The 17,943-nt window shown below is 48.4% G+C and overlaps 2 protein-coding genes across 3 annotated transcripts in view; both read right to left on the bottom strand.

The window, feature by feature from the left end:
• Positions 1-3,290: 3,290 nt before the first annotated feature.
• Positions 3,291-17,257, bottom strand: LSM10 (LSM10, U7 small nuclear RNA associated). 2 transcript variants are annotated; one of them, XM_081085734.1, is made up of 2 exons: positions 6,247-6,345; positions 3,291-4,091 (listed from the first exon to the last, which is right to left on the bottom strand). In XM_081085734.1, exon 2 carries the CDS (start codon positions 4,070-4,072, stop codon positions 3,701-3,703), a length of 372 nt encoding a protein of 123 aa, XP_080941860.1. In that variant the 5' UTR covers positions 4,073-4,091; positions 6,247-6,345; the 3' UTR covers positions 3,291-3,700. The 2 variants fall into 2 exon arrangements, with proteins under 2 accessions (XP_080941860.1, XP_080941861.1); XM_081085735.1 differs by lacking the exon at positions 6,247-6,345 and adding an exon at positions 16,542-17,257 and having other exon boundaries at positions 3,296-4,091.
• The window catches only part of OSCP1 (organic solute carrier partner 1), a 26,151-nt gene continuing 24,349 nt past the window's right edge, over positions 16,142-17,943 (bottom strand). The window contains exons 10-11 of the mRNA XM_081085733.1: positions 17,789-17,852; positions 16,142-17,403 (exon numbers count right to left, since the gene is read on the bottom strand). Of these exons, the coding sequence (XP_080941859.1) occupies positions 17,287-17,403; positions 17,789-17,852 (181 nt within the window). The 3' untranslated portion in view covers positions 16,142-17,286. The remainder of the gene's footprint in view (positions 17,404-17,788; positions 17,853-17,943) is intronic.

The raw sequence follows: 17,943 nt of genomic DNA, 5'->3' as shown, positions 1-17,943 counted from the left end.
TGATTTTTTGCTTTGAGTTGCGAGCTAAAATTCGGGTTACGAGCCAGCTTCAGATATCCCACTGCTAGTTGGTGCAGCGAACATCACAGTGAACGCCACAACATCAGCCCAGCATCACGTGTCTCACTCGTTCACTTTATGATTTGACATACGAGTAATTTGAGTTACGAGCTCCGTCACGGAACGAATTAAACTCGTAAGTCAAGGCCCCACTGTACTTGTTCCTGGGTACTGTTAAAGTTTAGGTTGAGCCAAAACCGGTTTGGCTCAGTGGATAGAGCGTCGGCCTGCGGACTGAAAGGTCCCAGGTTCGATTCCGGTCAAGGGCATGTACCTTGGTTGTGGGCACATCCCTGGTGGGGGATGTGCAGGAGGCAGCTGATCGATGTTTCTAACTATCTCTCTCCCTTCCTCTCTGTGGGAAATCAATAAAATATATTTAAAAAAAAAAAAAGTTTAGGTTGAGAAAATACGTAAAGTAAAGCTATATTGAGCATCTATCACACACAAAAATGACAGGGTGAGACAGGATCAGTGGTTTCCAACCTTCTTCAAAGCTTCTTTTAGTATTTTCTCTCTGCAAGAGCCTCACTTTTGGCAAGATTTTGTCTCCTGTACAACCTACAGCAAGTAATTTCTCTTTTTTTATTAATTAAAGCCTCGTATCACAGCCATTAGAGCTTGTGGTCATGAGGAGCAAGCCAGGTGACCACCATATTGTTGGTGTAATTCCAGCCCAAAGCAGAGACCAAGCTAGCTCGGTTACCTTTCACTTACTCTGTACTGTTTCTCTGGGTCCCTCTGGAATATTGACAAGAACTCAAGGGACCCCTACTGCCCTCAGGGATCCTTCAGCCAGGGATGCCAGACTGGAACTCATGGAACTGGATGTTCTCCTTCAAGTCCCCTCCAGCCAAGAGCTGGAGCTGTTGTGTCAGGGAGATGTGAATGTCAAGCTGCCTGCCCACCCAGCTCTCCTCTGAACCACGGTGATTGTCCCCGCCCACCAATGAGAGACCCCTGTCCTCTTCTCTCCAGGAACAGGAGAGGGAGGGGACATAATGTACCACCTGAACACTCAGAATTCCTGAGAGCTGTCATCAGTGAGGACACCACATTGATGCACATGTGGGCTTGCACAAAGGCTACAACATGAGTCGCACAAAACCCAAACTCCATTGGGGTGATGACATTTGAAATATGCCTTTTATCTTTTCCTTGGTGTCCTCGGGCCTTGCCTTTATGCAGCTAGTTAGGTTAATCTGCATTCCTTATGTCAGGGAACAACTGCTACAACAGAATGCAGAGTTCATTTTTAGCTTCTGAAGTCTAAAGGCCTAGCCTTCGGGGAGGAATGGGAAGAATCTGAGCAGATACAAATTTAGAAAACTGTAACAGGGGACCTGGGAGCCTGGCTGGGGGGCAGCAGCCCCTGAGAATAAAGATTCTCCTCAGCCGTGTAGCTGGAGGGGATCAGCTAGGTCTCAGGGCCTGGAAAGCAGGAAGAGTTGTGCCCCTTTTCCTGGTGGAGTGCCAAGAAGTAACACAACCTCTGAACAGCTGTATGTTGCATTTGGGCACACAGGGCCTAACTAATGCGAGACCTTAAGAATTTAGGCCTGGGGGTGGGGAGCAGTGGAGGGGGTAAGGACACATATGTAATACCTTAATCAATAATAAAAAAAAGAATTTATGCCTGGCTGGCCTGGGAAAAGTGGCATAAAAATCTGAACATTGAGAGGGGGATGGGTTACATTTGAAGGGCAAGTCAGGAGGTCTTTTGGTCAGGGAGAAGCAATTCAACAGCAACCTGAGTGGGCTGATGACAAAACACCAGAACAGAACCCTTGTGGACCTATGCAACCTGAGTGCATTGAAAACAAAAGGCCAGAACAACACGGGCCATCTCAGTGGATGCTAGTGTGACGGGGTGACCACCAGATCAGACTACCTTTCCCATGCATTGGCATCTTAAAAGGAAGTGCCCTAGAATTCAACCAATTCCAAGAAAAGTGGTGGTAGTGGTATGTGTGTGTGTGTGTGGTTCTGATGAGGTAGTCCAAGGACAACACTTTGACAAAGACTGCTGGAATGGGATGCAATGACCTTGGGCTGCTAGTGCCCAAATGAACACTCCTATCAAATCTCCCTCAAGAAATAACAGCATCTTAAGGTGAAGGGCCCTGCCTTACTCAACTCAGACTGGATTTCAGTTTTGTGGTTCTTGACCACCTCTTCCATCTACATATATAAAAGCCTAAGCCACCGTTTGACCGGTAGCTATGACATGCACTGACCACCATGGGGCAGAAACTCAACACACACGCATGGAAACATGGAACAGACTGATGAATCTCAGATTTGTGCACCGGTGGGGTCCCTTGACCTGGCCTGTGGGGATTGGGCCGAATCTGTGCACTGGGCCTCTGACATCCCCCAAGGGGTCCCAGATTGCGAGAGGGCACAGGTCAGGCTGTGGGACCTCACCAGTGCATGAATCCGTGCACTGGACCTCTAGTTAGATTATAAGCCCCTCTCCTGAAAGGACCACATCTTACTGTCAATGTGTGCTCAGCATAAGGCCTGTCCCACAGCAGCTGCACTGAGGTTTGTTTGATGAAGACAAACTCTCTAGTGCAGTGTTTCTCAACCTTGGCTGCACATTAGAATCACCTGGGAATCTTTTTAAAATCCTGATTTCTGGGCCTCAGGAGTTTAAAAAGATTCCCAGGTGATTCTAATGTGCTGCCAAGGTTGTGAACCACTGCTCTGGTGCCAAGGGACAGAGTTGTTTACTGAGATGGTTGTTTGCATGTGGGAGGGCTGGTATGGTTGCAAAGCAGTGACAACAAAGACTTGGCTTCTAATTTCCAGAACCCCTTCTTCCCTGAAGACCCAAAGACTCCTAGAATTGGAGCCTGATTTCGTGCTGTTGTGGGATGAGTTCCCACACTTGAGGGGAGGGCCCAGGATTACTCCAACTTCTCCACCTCAGGAAACAGCAATGAGACTAACAGTCCCCTCAGCAGGGAATCTGAACAGAAAAGCCACTTTCTGTCTAACCAGACTGAGGGACTCTCCTATCACAATTCTCAGACTTTGCTATTAGTACTGTGTGAGAAACTTACAAAAATCCAATGCCCAGGCCATACCCGATACCAATGAAATCCGAATAGATGAAGGTGGGACAGGTGATTCCAATGTGCAGCCAAGTTTGAGACCCAGCACCCTAGGACACAGGACCAACTGGGAGCCCAGAATCATCAGGAAATGCATAAGGAACACACTTGTTTTTGTCTAAGTTTAATTCTATAAGAAAAAAGACACAATTGCAAGAAAACTGGGGACACTTAGGGTGGCCGAGGTTGAGCACATTTAATAAACCTCACCGGGAGAGGGTTGAAAACAATTGGACAGATTCCCTGAATCAGTAAATCATCGACTCAGATGCAAATGGTCAAAAGGGGGTATTATCATCTACCCCAAGGCCACAGATAAACAGGATTGTGCATCCCAGGGTGAGTCTGGGAGGTGTAACCCTGTGAAAGGCAGCTGTGATAGGTGTTGTCTGCCAGATACCAGTTTCTGGGCTGGCCCTGCTCCCTTCCCAGGTTCTGGGCAGGGATGGATGGCAGGCAGTTGGCTCAGTAGAACTCTGGAGGAACCTGAGTGGTGACTAGGGCTTGCCGAAGGGACAGGCTCATTTGTGCTTTTTGGTGGGAAATTCCCGCCGGCCTTGCCCCAGGCTGCCAAAGTGGCGCACACGATGGATGATCTGCAGCTGCCGCTCAATGGTCTCGGTGATGTTCACGTCATCTGGGATGTGGACATAACGGACGTTTCGGCCTGTTACAAAGAGGTCATCCAGCTCAGCCTGACGCCCGTCACGGTCCGTGTAGGTGACGTTGGCTAGGCGGATGTTCATGAAAGCATCAACGTTGTCTATGCGTCCGTGGGCCACGCTCTCATCCCGCAGGTCCACAGTGGTCACCTGGCCCTGCAGGCCCTGCAGCAGGATGATCAGGCTGTTCTCGGAGATCGTCCGTTCCTTCATCGAGTGGCTCACCGCCATTTTCCCACACTGCTGGCTGCTGGAGGGAGGAGCACACAGATGGGAGCTTTAGCAGGCTAGGAGGGTGCAGTTGCCAACTCACCTCCATCAGGTTAATAGTATAAAACCCCCAGCACAGATTTCCCCGTTTGCCCACCTCCCCAATTGGTGAGTCCAGAGTGCCCTTATGAGCCAGGTGCTTCATGGACACACCGCGGAGAATCCTCTCACCAGCTTGCAAGCCAAGGATTACTTATATTCATTTTATAAACAAGGAAAATGTGGCCAGGAGAGGTTAAGTCACTTACCCAAGGTCAAAACAGTTGATAAATGGAGGTGCTAGGATTCAAATCCATAGCTACCCTATTCCAAAACACGCCAGAGGTTCTGAACCCTCACCATAGCTGAGAATCACCCAGTGTGTTTTTACCTGACCGCTACACCCCAGAGGTTCTGATTCATTTGGTCGGGGGTGGGACACTAGTATCCTATCTTTTAAAAGCTCCCCAGGTAATTCTAATGTGCACCCACATTTAAAAACCACTGCTCTAAGATGTAGTTTATACTCTTGCTATATTCAAAGTACGGTCCATGGACCCGCAGTTTCAGGATTACCCAGACAGTTGTTAGAAATGCAGAATCTCCCGTCTCTCCCAAGACCTTCTGACATGCATTTGAACATGAACCCTGGGTGAAATCGTCAATAGTTCTCAAACATCAGAATCACCTGGAGGACTTATTCAAACATAATCCTGAGCCCCACTCCCAATTTCTAGCTCAGAGGGTCTGAGGTGGGGCCCAAGAATGTTCATTTCTAAGTGGTTCTCAGGTCTACACAATGCAGCTGCCATATAAGTAGAAATTTGGCTCATTAATTTTAAAAAGGTAGCACATAAAGCCATAGGTTTTGAAGGCTGCGAAATCTAGGCTGGGATCTCTACTCCACCCACAAACTCTGTAAACCTAGGGCTGTTACTTAACCCTTCGAGTGCCGGGAAGCGCAATTGCGCTGTTCCTGCAGTGTCCGGTTCTAAGTCTGCTTTTATTTGTGATGATGATATTGCTAAATATGTCAATTCTTGCTGTGAAGATGACGATTTTGTGGAAGATATTGAATATGTAACTTCATTTACTTGCGATTCATAATTTTTTTCCTAAACTGCTGTAAAATCAGCAAAAATGCCTTGGCAATTTTAGAATAGTTCCTAGGATATTGGTTGGCACTCAAAGGGTTAATGTCTCTGAACACCTGTTTCCACATCTATTTTTTTGTTGCTGTTGCTAATCCTCACTCAAGGCTATTTTTCCATTGATCTTTTATTTTTAATTTTTATTTTTTTAAAATATATTTTTATTGATTTCAGAGAGGAAGGGAGATGGAGAGATAGAAACATCAATGATGAGAGAGAATCATTGATTGGTTGCCTCCTGCACGCCCCCTACTGGGGGTTGAGCCCACAACCCAGGCAGGTGCCCTTGACTGGAATGGAACCTGGGACCCTTCAGTCCGCAGGCGACTTAGCCAAACCAGCTAGCGCTCCATTGATCTTTTAGAGAGAGTGGGAGAGAGAAACATAGATATGAGAGGCACACATTGATTGGTTGCCTCCTGCAAGCGCCTTGACCCGGGAGGAGCCTGCAACCAAGGAAGTGCCCTTGACCAGAATCGAATCTGCGGCCCTTTGGTCCGCAGGCCGACGCTCTATGGACTGAGCCAAACCGGCTAGGGCTGTTTCCACATCTATTAAGCCATAGGCTAAATGAGGCCAACAGAATCTCACCACATTGAATGGGCTTGCCCTTGCTTTCAACATGCCCTGATATTTTATTAATGTGCCTTTGCCTTCCTTATCCTTACATTCAGACTCTGAGTGGAAGGTGGTGGAACTTTAAGACCTTGCTCAGGATCCCGATAGGGCTGGACAGGGTGGCACTGTGCGGCAAGCCAGCCCACGCCGCAGAGGAGGTGGGCTTGGAGCTGGGCGGGGAGGGCCTAGCATCCCACCAGCTTCGCCAGGAGCATGGCCAGGAGCATGCGCCCGAGCACACACGCCCGGGCTGCACAGTGACTGCAGTCAGGCATGGGCTCTAGGACGGGCTCTGCCGCTTTCCGGAAGGGAGACCTCTCCCAAGCCACTTAGCTTCAAGCCAGTTAGCTCACTGGTAAATGGGGATGGTGAAGAGCCTTTACTCACAGAGCCGTGGGAGTGGGCTGGAGAGGAGCTACGCTCCGCAAATCGGCAAGACGCTGCGTCCGCTGCTCCCCACAGCCCTCCGCGGTTCCGTATACCCTCCCCTCCGGCTCCGCCCCCGGGTTCCCCGGACGCACCTCGCGGGATTCTTTCCGTTTCCCGGTCCGCGTTCTAGCGGAAGCTAGCGGGCGCCTAGCAGGGCTGCCTTCCTCCGGCTGCGGGATTTAGAAACCATAGCAACAACTAGGCCGCTCTGGCTCCTGGGAGCATAGATAGCGCTCAGTGCGCAGGTCCGCGCCACCGCGGGCCGAGCTTGAACTACAATCCCCAGAATGCCCCGCGAGCGCCGCGCGACTCACGCTTTTGCAACCCCTGGCCTACCTCATTGGAAGGTCTCCTTCATTGTATTCATTCATTCATTCATTCATTCATTCATTCATTCATTCATTCATTCATTCATTCATTCATTCATTCATTCATTCAACTAATATTCAGTGAGCCATCACCCTGTGTAAGGCTCCTTCCAAGGCTCCGGACATAGTGGTGACCAAAGAGACAAGCTTCCAGATCTGTTGACCCTTAAATCTACTGGCAGGGGCAGGGAGGGAACATTATGATAAAAGTTCTTCAGAGCATTGAAATACGGTAATGTGATAAAGACTAGGTGGCCTTTTATTGGATGGTCAGGGGTGTCCTAATAAGGTGACATCTGAACTGAGATGAATGACATAAAGTCAACCTTGTGAAAACTAGCAGAGGAGCATTGCAGAGGAAACGGTTTGTGTGAAGACGTGGTGGAAATGAGCTTGCCAACTTGGAAAAACGGAAAGGCCAGTAAGACTGGGGAGAGTGATGTGACAAGAGATCACAGAGGAAGATGAGAGCCAGGTGTTCAGGACTTTGTAAGCCAAGGTAAGGAGTTTGGCTTTCTTGGTTAGGCATGTAGGTTCTGGAGGCAGTGCCAGGGTTCAAATGTGCTCTTTGCAAATGGACTTCAGGCAAGTTAATTATTCTCTCTGTGCCCCGCTTTCTTCATCTATTACTAGAAGTGCAAGGATAGGCTATCAAAGGGGAGTGACAAGATCTGATTTACATTTTTGAAAGGTCACTCTGTATAGCCTTGGAAAAGTTGCTTGTCTTCTCTCAGCCCCCACTTTCTTATTAGAAAAGAAAAAACAATGTCGATTTCAGAGAATTGTAAGGTTTGAGTGGCCTTGGACGACCAGGCTTGACAGCACCTGGCACAAAGGAGAAACTCAGTGAGTTAGGCCTGTTTGATTCCTTCACTCTCATACAGAAGCTTCACTATAAGCATGGAAGCTGGCTGCTGCAGAGAACGCTGAAAGCCAGCTTTGATCTACAAGAAATGCCTATCTTAACACTGGATGTTAATGAAGACGTTAAAGACAAACTGTCTGGTTGAAAAGGTCAAAGAATTTTTGAGCACTTGGTGATCTTTCTGAAGACTACAGGCAGCAAAATGATTCCAGATACTTCAGCTTTGTGTATCTTCCCAGCTCTATATTCATACAAGTCTCTTTAGAAAACTCAAGTTTTTAACCATTTTCGTTCCAAGAAAAAAAAAACATTTTAAAAATTAATCTTATATATTCCCGGCCAGTGTGGCTCAGTGGTTGAGCCCCAACCTAGAAACCAGGAGATCATGGTTTGATTCCCAGTCAGGGCACATGCCCGGGTTGCAGGCTCGATCCCCAGTGAGGGGCGTTCAGGAGACAGCCGATCAATGAGTCTCTCTTATCATTGATGTTTCCATCTTTCTCTCCCTCTCCCTTACTCTTTGAAATCAATAAAATATATTTTAAAAAATAATAAAATCAGGGGGGTAGGGGAGGCAGGGGGAAGGTCAATGGGGAAAAAAGGAGACATATGTACTACTATTGACTGAACAGCAGAATGACAGGCAGAACGACTGGTCGCTATGATGCGCACTGACCACCAGGGGCAGACACTCAACGCAGGAGCTTCCCCCAGCCTGCAGGCCCCAGGCCAGCCAAGGCAGGTGCCAGAGGGCCCGTCCCCCAACCCCTTTGCCCCGCTGGTCGCCCTGCAGAGGGAGGCTACCAGTGGTGGGGGGTGGGGCTGGCGAGCGTGCAGAACCAGGCTGTCGTCCAAGGCAGGTGCCAGCAGGGGCCTCCTGATTGCCCCGCTGGTCACCCCACAGATCAGCCCTGATAGCTGGCCAGGCCTAGGGACCCTACCCGTGCACGAATTTTGTGCACCAGGCCTCTAGTCTTATATAAAAGTTTATGATCAGTTACTTTCTTCTCCTTCTCCTTCTCCTTCTCCTTCTCCTTCTCCTTCTCCTTCTCCTTCTCCTTCTCCTTCTTCTCCTTCTCCTCTTCCTTCTCTTCCTTCTCTTCCTCCTTCTGCCTTTTTGGTTACAAACAACAACAAACCAACCCAAAGGCATTTAATTATCTCTCATGGCAAGGAGTCTGGAGGTGGATGGTTCCAGAATCAGCATAGTGCCTAAACTATATCATAAAGGATCCTCCCTCCTTCTGTCTTTCCCCCCAGTTATCCTCCTCAGCAGGTTGGCTTTTCCCCCTGGTGCTTCTCATCTCATTGGTGACTGTTTTCTTGACTGGAAATGTAATGTTACATAGTGAATGGTAATGTGCCCTATGTGAATTAGTGCAAAATGCTGATCATGGAGTTTATGGAATCTCTAGGAAAAAATAAGTTTTAAGTACTTTTGACCAGTGCCTCCCCTTCCATCTTAATTTGTGTGGAAGATAAGACCAAATTTAGCATTTTATCACTTCATTGACATTTATTAGTGTGTCTATGACACATTTAATGAGAGCAGGCTAGACTTTGTTCCCGGTTTGTAGTGGCATAGATTTTAGAGAGAGAGGAAGAGAAAGGGATAGAGAGATAGAAACAGCAAGTCACTGCCTCCTGTCGGCTGCTTCCTGCACGCCTTCTTCTGGGAATGGAGCCCAAAACCAGGCATGTTCCCTGACTGAGAATTGAATTGTGACCTCCTGGTTCATAGGTCGATGCTCAACCCCTGAGCCACACTGGCTGTTTGGGCCGCTGTTTTTAAGTCACACATATCTACTTTGAGAACTTTGTGATTATTCTTTGATTCATAGTTTACTTTGCTTTCTGTAGGGTTATACCTTAAGATTTTTACCTCCCCCAAAGAGAATTTATTACTTTTTCTTTAATATATTTTTATTGATTTCAGAGAAGAAGGGAGAGGGAGAGAGAGATAGAAACATCAATTATGAGAGAGAATCATTGATCGGCTGCCTCCTGCACACTCTCTACTGGGGATTGAACCCGTGGGGATTGAGTCCAGGCATGTGCCCTTGACTGGAATCGAACCTGGGACCCTTCAGTCCGCAGGCCAGTGCTCTATCCCCTGAGCCAAACCAGCTAGGGCTAAGAGAAATTATTGATAAAAATGATCTTGCTTTATATGCTATATATCTTGAAGGCATTATCATTTAAAAATATATATTAGAAAATATATTAATGAAAAAGACAAAAGGGTAAAATAGTTGTAATTTTAAAAAAATCTGCATGGATTCATTTTAGTTCTATATATCATGAAATATTTTTTTCAAGTTTGTTTGGGGGAAAAAAGTGCTGAAGCACATATGAGACTCTAGCTGTCTTCTACCGTATGACAGACATTGCAAAATATATAAAACAATGTTACTTCTCACTCAATTTATTTTGGAGAAAATATTACTACTTTTAGTATAAAATGTGAAAATGAGTTTCTTATTGTTATTTTAAACTGAATGAAGGTTTTTGGAGTTTCCAATATTTTTTAAGATTACAAAGGGTTTCTGACACGGAAAAGTTTGAGAACTGCTGCTTTAGTCTGAGGATTTTCACATACTTTCTCACCTCACTGTAATCTGGCTTCTGTTCCCAAGATTCCACTAATATCTCTGGCAAAGATTACTAATGATTCTGTGTTCATGAAACTGTTAGTTCCTTTCTTAGGTCTTATTTCCATGATCCTCCCCATTGCTTGATCATATTGCCCATCCTCCTCCTTGATTTTTTTTTTCTGGGGCATCATATCATCTCCCCTCCCCCATGTTTCCTGATGGTTTCTTCTCCATTTCTTTCTCTTTACCCCACCCCGCTCCACTTCATTCTCCTGCTCCCAAAGGTGCTTTCTCTGGGGCTGTATTCCCAGCCCAGATGTCTTCATGGTCACATATATCTCCATGCCATCAACTACTACATGCTGAGTCCCTTGTCTAGGTCTCCAGCCCAGACTGCTCCACTGAGCTCCATTTGCCATCTGTCTGTTACTTATTCCCATATGTCTTACTGGTACTTGAAACTCAGCATGTCCACAGGCAAATTCACCAAGTCCTTCCCAAATGACTTGCTGCTCTGGATTTTCTTTTTATCTTTATAATTGCTACCACCATTTTTCAGCTACCCACATTGGGCACCTTGAATAAACTTGGCAACTTCTATCAGCTTTTGATTCTCCCACACCTGTTAGAGCCATTGAACCCTGCAGATTCTTTGAAGCCTGTCTCCCACCCTTCACCTGCCTTTTTATTCTGACTGCCACCATTCTAGTTGAGACCCTTTTTTCCCTCATTTGATCATTATAAAAACCAACTTACTGGCCTTTGTGTCTCATGATCCTTTCCCAACAGATTCAAAATACATAGGTATGATCTTATCATTTATCAGCCGGCAGAATAAAGCTTCTGATACTGACATGTAAGGATTTCCATGATTTGATTCCACCCTACCTTGCAGCTGGATCTGCTTCAGGTTCTCTGCACAAACTCTCCAACCAGTGTTTTTCTTTTTAAATTATGTTTTTATTGATTTTAGAGAGAGGAAGGGAGAACGAGAGAGATAGATAGAAACATTGATGAAATGAGAAGCACCGATTAGCTGCCTCCTGCATGACCTCTACTGAGGGCCTGTAACCTGGGCGTGTGCCCTGACCAGGAATCAAACTGTGACTTCCTGGTTCATAGGTCGACTCAACCACTGAGCCATACCAGCCGGGTTTAACCAATGTTTCTTAAAGTGTGGTCTGGGAACCAGTTGCCTCATTGTTACTTGGAAAACCTATTAAACCCAACGCCAGACCTACCGAATCAGAAGTGGAGCCCAGGGAATCTGCACATCTAACAGTACACACAAAAATCTGAGACCCACTGTCCTGCTCTCTAGTCAGACTCAGCCACTCAGCAACCCCCAGACAGACCCTACACTCTTGTCTCTGCCTTTGCTGTCCTGCCTCCTCCATCTGCCTCGAGTCCTCTCTCATTTAACTTTGGATCTTAAGTCCAATCCCTCCTTCAAATCCCGCCTGTCTCAATTGGTCTACTTTTCTGAAGTCTTCACTGCTTACTCCAGTTGGGAGTAATATCTGTCCTATGATCCCTAGAGTTTATTGCTTGCTATCTGTTTGCGTGTTGCATGTAGATTCTTGATAGTTATTTGCATAAATCTTACCTCCCCTACTGGTGTCCTGGGTGTTGTTGGGACAGAGAAGCCTTAGGAGGCCCCACAGATGTGCTCCATACTACCAGCCACAGTTGCATGAGGAACCCCGGTTTCATGAATGTGGAGAGAAGATAGGGATCTGAATGAAGGCAGCAGTGGGAATGGAAAAAAGGGGTGAATGTTAAAGACCCTGAAAACAGCTAATCAGTGTGGGTGGTAAGAGAAGGGATCAATGATTTAAATGGTAACACTGGGTAGCCAAGGAGATGGTGGCCCATTGATAGGAGTGAGAGGGTTGGGGTGGGATGGGGGTCATGCCTGTGGAGGAGACCTCATTTTTTGGCTACTCAGCCACTCAATTCCTTTCCCCATGTTTGAGGAAATCTGACATTCTGTGAATTTCAGTGGCAGGTGAGAATCGGCTTCCCACTACAGATGATTTAAAGGTAAGATATTGTCTCTGATTCTTGTGAACAAGGCCATGTGATCTAAACTCAGACGTTATCCGACTTTAAATCTGGAGCACGCGGCACAAACCAGCAGGGACTGTTTAGGCTTTCTCTGTCCTGGTGTCTGCGTCATTCAGGGCCTCATCCCGGGAAGGGGGTGCTTGTGCTGGAGTCCTTCCCCACCTGCCTACCCTTCCCTGGTTCCTGGCCATTTTCTCATGGTTCTCCCGTCTTCCCAACAACTCTGTGGGTTGCCCGATCCCTTTTCATAAACTCCTTCTCTACTTCAGTAGCCAGAATTGGTTTCAATTTTTTGTAACTGGCCACCCAGACCAGTACAAGGCCCCCCTGAACGAAGTTCACTTCAGGAGACTGAATTTCTCGTCCCCTTTGTATGAACTCAGTGGTGCTTCCAATGGTCAGGATCCTGAATTAGTCTCCTGCTTCAACTTGCCACCCAGCGCCCAAATCCCCTCCACAGTACCTGTGATCAACTCCAGCAACTCGTTTCTTTGCTGGGTTATTGACTCCATTGTTAGGAAGTCTTTGGTATCCTTCACTTTCCGTTCTTTTCCATGGAACACTGTGATATTTCCTCTCATATTTAGGTTCTTTCATGCCTTTTGAAAGTGAAGTACGTGTACTAAATAAAGATGACACTGATGTGTGAGGTGACATGGGACATCCCAGGGAAAGTGAGCCTGCAGCCCAAGTGAGGGAGGTGCAGGGATTTGTGAGTCAATAGTAATGGTTGAAAGTAATGGACTCTCTGGGAGGGGGGGTTGTGGGGGGAATGCAAAACAATTTGCAGAAAAATGCAAACTAAGCACTGAGGGGCACATAAAACATCTGGGCAGTAGTGGGGTCAGAGTGAGGGAGAGGGTGAGGGTGAGAAATGGAGAGTGAGAGATGAGATCAGGATGAGGAACAGGAAGAATGCCAGGGATGAAATAAAGGTCATCTGGCAAATGACCCGGCCTTTTGACAGGCTTTTAAAAATGGCTGCATCAACATCTGTATCATACAGGGCAACCCCCACTCTGAAACCACCGAGGAAGGGGGGGGGAGTGTATTCAGAAAGTGGTATGATTAGAGCCACCAGGGCCGAAGGGTGAGAGGGTTTTAGGAAGACAAGGGTGTTAGGGAGGGCCTAGGGCAGTGATGGCAAACCTATGACACGCGTGTCAGAGGTGACACGCGAACTCATTTCTTTGGTTGATTTTTCTTTGTTAAATGTTATTTAAATATATAAAATAAATATCAAAAATATGTCTTTGTTTTACTATGGTTGCAAATATCAACAAATTTCTATATGTGACACGGCACCAGAGTTAAGTTAGGGTTTTTCAAAATGCTGACACGCCGAGCTCAAAAGGTTCGCCATCACTGGCCTAGGGCCTTAAAAAAGCCAAGGAGAATGGGAGGAGAAAAGGCTGTGGGATCTAGTAGAGTCGGGGCCTGGAGACAACAGAATTGGGGGCTGTGTGGTGACAGGAGCTCTAGGGTGTAGGAGGGGGTGGGGAGGTGGGGGGGAGCAAGGACGCCTGGAGGGCTGGCGAGCAGCCAGAGGAGTGAGGATGGAGAGGAGCGGCCCTGGAGAAGCAGAGGTTGGAGGTGCGGGTGAGGGCGGGTGGGAGGAGGGGAGCCACTGGGGTCAATATCTGAGGTGCAGAAAGGAGGCTGGGTGCGACTGAGGAGGGGAAGAGTGTAAAAACCATAATGCTGAGGCAGCGAGATGAGGGAGGTCATACAAAACTAGTTTTATCTCCTCAATGATAAGTGAACCCGACAGGTCGTAGGGCTATCCAGACACCTGGTCAAACGTTCTCTGCTGACACCACGACTCCCTGGAGGGAAAACCTGAAACTGGGGTGGCCCAGCTTCGAAAGGAAGCGAGGGGAGCTTTATGAAGAGGAGGAGCCCTGGGCGCGGGCCCTGCTCCCTCCGGGCTGTGCTGGGGGTGCGGGTCCATGCGGTTTGGGGAACTAACAGAGAGGGAGTGTTATTTTTGACAGCAGAGGCACCACTGCCCAGAAACAAAAAGAATGCAGTGTGTGTGTGTGTGTGTGGGGGGGTGGGGGGGGAGGTGGGGAGGTGGTTAAGGTAATCAGATAACTCAAGGAATTCCCTTGGTCCTTGGAATGCATCTTGACATTCTCATTTGAAAAGGGGCGCGTTATGATCTGAGAAGCTACTTCTCACCAAATGCCGAAACTGTGCAGGGAAGGCTCAACTGTGGAGGGGCTTCCCGGCCGCTCCCTGTGAACGCTGATCAGCTGTCCAGGAAGTTAGCAGCTGAGGAGGAGTTATCCAGGGCATTATGTCAAGGGAGTTAGGGGGAGGTAACGGGACTATGAGTTTTCAGATTTTCATTTGGGTCTTTATGATGAGTTATTGTGATCAATGTTTTCTAAAATTTGCATTTCTCTTTCTGAGGTTTCCTGTGGCTCGAGTTGGTCTCACGGGATGCAAACCAGAGCCATAAACCAGATGGAGTGGGTGAGGGAGCCTGATCCTGGTTGGACGTGGGGTCTCAGGGTCTGGTGACTGTGCTGAGGTTCGTTCCTTGCCCACCAGCATCTAGATCTGTACAAGGCAAAAAGTGAGTTCACTTTAAAAATTGTTAGATACCGATATGGGCTCCATGGGGTGACTTGCCTCTTACAACTGAGGGCTAAACACACTTTGCCCCCTTTTGTCTTCCCTCTTCCGTCTCAATTTTTATTACATCTTTCTTCTGGGAATCATTAAAGAATTTCTATTCCGAAGGCTTTTCTAGAGTTTTGCCTGCGCAACTCTGTAGGGCATTCCGACACGGAGCGTCACAGTTTGAAATTTAGTTGAGAAGAGATTAGCACAGAAGAGCTGAGAGAGAGCAGACAAACCCCCGAAGCATGGAGCTGGGGCCAGCACGGGCAAACATTCCAATTCCCAGGTTCCCCCGGAGCCAGGGCCTAGGAAACTAAAGTCAGTGACTTGCGTGGGTGAGCCTGCCCCAGCCAGTGAGCTAGTTCCTTCTCATTCTTACGGATGGGGCACTGAGGCTCAGGACGGTAACTGCCTAGGGCACATGGGGAGTTGGGGGCAGGAATGGGACCAGAACCCAGTGTCCTGCCTCTGACCACGGCATGCCTCCCCTTGAAGCGCGCTGGGCACTGTGTGTGACACCCTTGTTCCCCGTGGCCTGGTTTTATTTACTTTTTAATATATTTTTATTGATTTCAGAGAGGAAGGAGAGGGAGAGAGAGATAGAAACACCAATGATGAGAGAGAATCATTGATCTGCTACTTCCTGCACATCCCCTACTGGGGATCAAGCCCACAACCTAGGCATATGCCCTGACTGGGAATCGAACCGTGACCTCCTGGTTCATAGGTCGATGCTCAACCACTGAGCCACGCCGGCCGGGCTCCCGTGGCCAGGTTTTAAACGAACCTGATGTGTTGTTGGTACTCAGTCCGCACACTGGCCAGAGTTTCCCTACCTCCTTTCTTCTTTGCCTCCTCCCGACTCCCCTGCTTTTTCTGGATGCCCTGAGCCACCATGCCAATCAACTTGTTTGTCTCAATATTTGTGCAAGTCTAGAGACATGAAACTCAGATTGCCTCATCACTAGGCTGCCTTACCAGAGATCCGTATCTTGTTTATTTACCGAGGGGACAGATACATTTGAAACCCTCGGCATTGCTCTGGAGTAGGTGGAGGGAGGAGGCTGCTGCCTTTCAGCAGCTGGTGGCAACCTCCAAGTCCCGGGACATGCTCAGAGCAGACAGTGAAGTCCAGGTTTGTGGCAGCGCGGTGGAGCCAGACCCAGAACTGGACAGAACCTTCCCTTTCCTCTGGCACCCGGATTGCTTGGTAGAGACTGAAGGAGAAGGCAGTTTGCAAACCTGTAACAGGCGTTTTACAGCAAACGTCTCTCCTCCCCAAAGGACCTTTTGGGGGCGTCTTTGTAGGCAAGGAAGTGTAACTTCACGGGAAGGCAGCAAATTACATTTATTTGGTGATTTACCTGTCTGCGATCAAACACTACGCTGTGGCAAGCTAAAGGACAGCTTCCCGGGCCCTCAGATTCCAGAAGTGTTTGCCTCCCCTCTTGCCAGGGTGCGAGGGCCTGAGCGTTCCCTGTGGTCGGTTCAATCTCAGGCGATGACCGACGCAGCTCTGTCGTCCTACCCTCTGCCGTCCTGGAGGTTCCTTCCACAGGGCTGACTGGGCCTGGACCTCTGGACATGAGGTGGCCCTGAGCCCACCAGTTACTCAGTCCCAGGCCTTCCTGGAACAGGGAAGGCAGCCCCCCCCGGTCTGATAGCCAAACTACACTTGGCATCATGCCAGGGAAGCAGCTCCTCTGGGACACAGAAGGTAAAATGACTCACCACGTGCGCCTCCCATGAATCCAGCTTAAGGCTCTGTTTGGCCCCGGGGGGAGAGGCAGAGGAGCCGGTGTCCTGGTGCACCGTGCTGGGTGTCTTTAGAAGGACAGTAGGTGGCCGAGGAAGGCTCTGGGGATGAAGCACTATTTCCTTGGTGCGTGTCTCCATGAGGGAGAAGCCCCCACCACGTATGGATGGAGAGCTGTGCAACAAACTGCAGGTGCCCACGTGCTCTGTGGGGGACCCAGCTGCTGCTCCCGTCACACGGCCTTGCTTCCCCTGCCTCTGCGGTTACAGTTCCCAGGGTGCCAGGGAGAGGAGGGCTGTCTAAACTGAGCCCCAACTGCGTGAGGCAACTGCCTTTTCCACTTATTTCAGACTCACAAGGCAGGAGCCATCCCAGAAAGCTCTGAAGTTTGGTGACGATTCGCAGGCATCTGTGAGCTGGAGGCCCCCACAGGAAAGCAGGGATGGAAGCGCCCCTTACCAAGTCCGAGGCTTGAACCTGTGGCCCAGGATGCTCTGGAGGGCTGTCATTAAAGCAGAAGGACAATGGGAATAGATGTGTATGTGCGTGCCTTCCGGGAGTATGCTTCCCGAGAGACTGGAGCAGTCCGTCCCAACACGAACGGGAACAAGAGGTAATGCTTCTTCACTCAGCAGAGAACGAGCGGCATCCTTCTGCATCCCCCAGGGTCCGCGTCAGGCAGCCTCTCCCACAGCGGAGGGGTGTGCCTGGTCCGCACAGCTATAACTCGTCCATCATGGCCAGCAAATCATCCCCCTTGCTGGCACTCCACCTTGGCTGGTCCATGACCTCGAACTCCCCCATGATCCGAGCCAGCTCTTGGTTCCTTTGCTGGTCCTGTTCGAGAAACGAGACATGCAGTTGGTATTTCATTTTTATCCCACCACTGTGATGCATTTCAGCTCATCATACTGATTAGAGTGGTGGTTCTCAACCTTCTGGCCCTTTAAATACAGCTCCTCATGTTGTGACCCAACCATAAAATTATTTTCGTTGCTACTTCATAACTGTAATGTTGCTTCTGTTATGAATCGTAATGTAAATATCTGATATGCAGGATGGTCTTAGGCGACCCCTGTGAAAGGGTCGTTCGACCGCCAAAGGGGTCGTGACCCACAGGTTGAGAACCGCTGGATCAGAGAGAAGGTACGGCCTTGGAAGGTCAAAGTTATTACAGGATGAGGAGGGGAATAAGATTTGACATGGAGTCCCCTGGACACACCTGAGTAGCTTGTATGTTGACAACTTCATGGGATAACTCTTCTGGCCTGGTTAGCGCTGCTTGTCTGCATGAGATGGTAGAGAAATAGGTCAAAGGTTAGAGTTCTCTCCCTGCCAGCATGACAAACTGGCACTTGATAATTGGGCAACCTATTT

This window comes from Myotis nattereri (genome assembly GCF_964212035.1).
Source record: "Myotis nattereri genome assembly, chromosome: 3".
Lineage (NCBI taxonomy): Eukaryota > Metazoa > Chordata > Mammalia > Chiroptera > Vespertilionidae > Myotis > Myotis nattereri.
This window is presented reverse-complemented; position numbering and strand designations above follow the sequence as displayed.